The following is a 4,617-nucleotide window of genomic DNA, read 5'->3' as shown; positions in this document are numbered from 1 at the left end:
TACCGACCTTCCTGTCAGTGGAAACAGTTTCTCCCTCTCTACTCTTTCAAATCACCGCTTAACATCCCCTGCTTTAAGGAGAACAATTCCAGCTTCTCCAGTCTCTCCACATAACTGAAGTCCCTCATCCCTGGTACCATTCTGGTAAATCTCCCCACCACCCTATCCAAGGCATTAATTATATTTAAGCGAAAATATATTTATTTGGGCTTGCATTGATGCTGGCAGTTCAAACATGTGTTATTTGTTTCAACAGGAAAACTGTAATTGCTGTTAACCCATCTTCTTCTTGGTCGTTATACGGATTCTGTGCTGTCCTTGATTATATAAGTACACAGTTCAAGACAGAAAGAGCAGTGAGTGATGTAGGCGGGAGACTCGATCTGGGCCACACCTTCGCTTCCTCGATCACTCTGTAGGAACCTAGTTCGACTGACAATTATAATTCGGTGCCCCAGAACCGACCAGGAGTCCAGAGGCAGTCACGTCAGCCGACAAGTCTCTGAAGACCCATGTCATGGAAATCGCCACCTTTCTCGCTCTGATTCTGGCTCAAGTTACACGTGAGTTTTGCTGCAATTTTTAACTCCAATACGACGTTGTGAGATAAAACTATGTGGAACGACTGAACAAGCTGGGGCTCTTTTCTCCAAAAAAAGAGAAGACTTTCACTAATAATGAAGAGAATGCAGGTCACCTGATAGAGGTCTTTAAAATTATGAAAGTTTTCGATCGGGTAGATGTAAGAGAAGACGTTTCCAATTATGGGGATGGGGGCAAAAACTAGTGGGTCATAAATATAAGATAGTCATTCATAAATCCAATAGGGGAATTCAGGAGAAACTGCATGAAGCAGAGAGTGATTACAATGTGAAACGCGCTACTTAAGGGGAAACTAGATAAGTACATGAGGGAGAAAGGAATAGAATGGTATGTCGATATAATGCGATGAATTAAGTAGAGTGGGAGGAGGATCGTATGGGCTATAAACACCGCCATAGACTGGCTGGGCCGAATGGCCTGATTCTGTCCTGTCCTGTAACTTCTTTACGAAAATTATGAACTAAATTATTTCCACTTTAACCTGGATTTACTTGTTTTTTTGTTCTTCCTTTAACAGATTCCAGCTCTGACCTTGTGTTGACCCAGCCAGATGCAGGTATCACGAAGATTCGGGGGTCCAACCAACTCTCGTGTAAAATGACTGACGGTGACGTTGATGATTACGTTATGTACTGGTATCGGCAGTTTCCAGGGAAGGGCCTGGAATGGATAGCCAGATATTACGATCGCTCCAATATCAAATATGCTTCTGGAATCCGAGACGGATTATCTGCTTTAGCCGACAGCTCGACGTTCTATTTAAAAATCAGTAACACCGCAGCCGAGGATTCGGCCGTGTATTACTGCGCAGCCGAGACACAGCCAGCGGAACCCCGGCTGAACTGGTGCAAAAACCCCAGACAAGGGAAACACCATTAACTCCGGCGAGGATCAAAAAGAAAGTCCCTCCAGCCAGTTTCAGGAACAACTGCCAGAACTTCCTTCCGAACGTTCATAAAACAACCAGGCACGTTCCATGAGCTCATAGTTAACCATGACACGACAGTAATCGTTATATCATCCAAAAACAGCTAACCATTATACATTTGCAATAATCTCGATTTCAATGTTGCGGTTATAGCGTCTCAAATGTTCTGTTTATTTGGGATAGAAACAGTTGTGTTTATTCATTAGTTCGCACCTCGTTATGGTGCACTGAATGCAAGAATAAACACAAGCAAATAACACCTCGCTAATGTTGAAATACCCTTTAGCCCTTCTCAGCTTGTCTAAATGGTTTGTGCTGAGCACTGAATGCAGTTTAAACAAAGCGAGTTGCCTCGTATGCAGTCTTGTTCAATTTGTCGATGGTGATCTGCAATATTCTTGTTGCATTGCAAAGTAAGGTAAACAGCGTCACCACGCTATAATGGTCATTCTTATCCATTCATTGCAGTGCGCTCAGACCACCGTGCTCTACGCCTGCCTTCCCTCACTCAAAAACCTAACCAAATTAAATAAAATTGGGGCCTAATTGTTGCAGGGACGAACAACTTCAGCTTGTTACCCTTCGGATTTGGGTTCCCATTCAATCTGGATCGCTGATCTGAACGTCCACTCTGTGTGCTGTAACATGAGCTCGTTTTTGTTTTGGAGAATGGACACGCATCAGCTCTTGTACCTCGATACATGTGCATAAAAAATCATTTGACATACCCATGAAAGTTCAGTATAACACTGAAAATAGCTTTATTGATCAACAAATGTTATGCTCGTCTTAACTTTACTATCGTTGGGTGTGTCATCCAGAAAAGTGTATTAAGGGGGAAAAGGCATTCCAGTGATGGATTATTGGGGATTACATGGAAATTAGAGAGTAGAACTATGAGGGACAGCCCAGTGTGAATCAGGTTCCAACCATCCAGGGATAATGAGAATGCATTGAAATTACAGCTTCGTTTATATATATTGGAGAGGGTGCAGAGGAGATTTACTAGAATGGTGCCAGGGATGTGGGACTTTAGTTATGTGGAGAGACTGGTGAAGCTGGGATTGTTCTCCTCAGAGCAGAAAAGGATTAAGCGAGATTTAATCGAGGTGATAAATATTATGAGCGGTTTTGTTTGAGAATATAGGGAGAAACTGTTTCCACTGGCAGGGGGTCGGTAGCCAGAGGTAAGAACAGATTTCTGAAAATTGGCAAAAGAACTAGAGGTGAAATGAGGAAATTTCATTTACGCAGCAATGATCTCGAATGTACTGCTTGAAAGGGAGGTGGAAGCAGATTCAACAGTAACTTTTAAAAAGGGAACTGGAGATACTTGAAAAGGAAAAACATGTGGTGCTATTGAGAAACAGCAGGGGAGTGGGACTAATCTGATAGCTCTTTCAAAGAGCAGGCGCAGGCATGATGGGCCGAATGGACACCGTCTGCGCTGTTTGATTCTATGATTCTATCTTAATCAATATGTTCCCAGGGGCAATGTCAACATAAAATTATGAATAACATTTTTGCGCTCAACCCTCTGTTAACGATTAAATCTTAAGGAATAATGTTCAACTGGCCTACTTTAATAATGACCAATTGTGAACGCGCAGTTTGTGTTTAGGTGGATGACGTCACGTGCTTCCAGTGGACGTGGGTTCTATGTAACCAATAGGTCGCGTCTTCCAACCCGCCCCCTTCTGCCGGTTACATAAACCCCCGTAACTGAGAATCGGGATCCATCAATCCGGGAGCTGGTTTGCCCAGTGAGTGACTGGAGGAACGGGCGCCGAATGTAGCCAAGTGCCAACAAGCATGATGTCGGCAATTTCCCTCGGTCTATTGCTTGGTTTCCTATCGAGTGAGTAGCTCTTATTCTGCGCCAAGCGTCCCAATGTTTCTCTGTCACTTTTAGTCCCTCTCGGTGGTTTTACAGAGCCAGGAATCATTTCACCATAATTAATGCTTCTTTACTTTTATAGGTGTCTAGTCGGATGTTGTGTTAAGACAACCAGAGGCAGAGACCAGGAGTGCCGGACAGTCCCTGAGACTAACCTGTATAACCAGCGGCTTCGATCTGCGAAGCTATGTCATGCACTGGTACCGACAAGTTCCAGGGAATAGGCTGGATTGGCTAGTTCGGTACTATGAAGAAAGCAACAAGAACTACAATCCAGAGGTTATTGACCGAGTTACTGCTTCCAAAGACATTCCAAACAATATCTTTGCTTTGGATATCAGCAAATTGACAATGAAAGAGAGCGCCACTTATTACTGCGCTCGGGAATCACAGTGAGACGGATCAGCCCCAGACCTGTACAAAAATAGAACAAGAGGAAATACAGCAGTTTCCGCCATTATCAAACACCAATAAATCCACTGTTGACAGCAGTTCATAAAATCATAGAATGCTACTGCATAGAAGGAGGTCATTCGGCCCATCGTGCCTGTGCCGGCTCTTTGACAGAGCTATCCAATTGGTCCTAATCCCATTCTCTATCCCCATAGGCCTGCAAATTTTTCGTTTTCAAGTATTTATCCAATTATCCAATTCCCTTTTGAAACTGATTATTGAATCTGCTTCCACCGCCCCATCAGGCAGTGAATTCCAGATCATCACAACTCGCTGCTTAAAATAAATTCTCTTCATCTCCCCCTCTGGTGCTTTTGCCAACTATTTACACCAGATAGAAAACACAGCTGAATTGGCCAGTCATCTGATTTGCAGGTTTCGCCATGTGGAAAATATACGACGTCATTTATGCACGTTTCCTTACGAGGTGATACAACAACAACTTGCATTTATATAGCGCCTTTAACATAATAAGATGTCCCGAGTCGCTTCACAGGAGCGATTACGAAATTTAACGCCGAGCCACGTAAGGAGATATTAGAACAGTTGAGAGGTCGGTATTGCGGAGCGTCTTAAATGAAGAGAGGGAGTCTGACGGGTTTAGGGAGGGAATCCCAGATCTTAGGGCCTGGGCGGCTGAAGGCACGGCCTCCAGTGGTGGAGCGAAGGTAGTGGGGGATGCGCAAGGGGCCGGAATTGTAGGAGATCAGAGATCTCGGAGGGTTCTCGGGCTGGA

General features: G+C 44.0%; 1 gene segment (V, D, J or C); it reads left to right on the top strand.

Moving 5' to 3' along the window:
• Positions 1-343: 343 nt before the first annotated feature.
• Positions 344-1,540, top strand: LOC137308479 (Ig heavy chain V region-like). The segment is given in 2 exon segments: positions 344-563; positions 1,121-1,540. Coding segments are annotated over 2 exon segments (408 nt in total).
• Positions 1,541-4,617: the final 3,077 nt, after the last annotated feature.

Source organism: Heptranchias perlo, unplaced genomic scaffold, assembly GCF_035084215.1.
Source record: "Heptranchias perlo isolate sHepPer1 unplaced genomic scaffold, sHepPer1.hap1 HAP1_SCAFFOLD_1311, whole genome shotgun sequence".
In the NCBI taxonomy this organism is placed as follows: Eukaryota; Metazoa; Chordata; class Chondrichthyes; order Hexanchiformes; family Hexanchidae; genus Heptranchias; species Heptranchias perlo.
The sequence above is the reverse complement of the archived record's forward strand: the minus strand, read 5'-3'. Positions and strand labels throughout refer to the sequence as shown.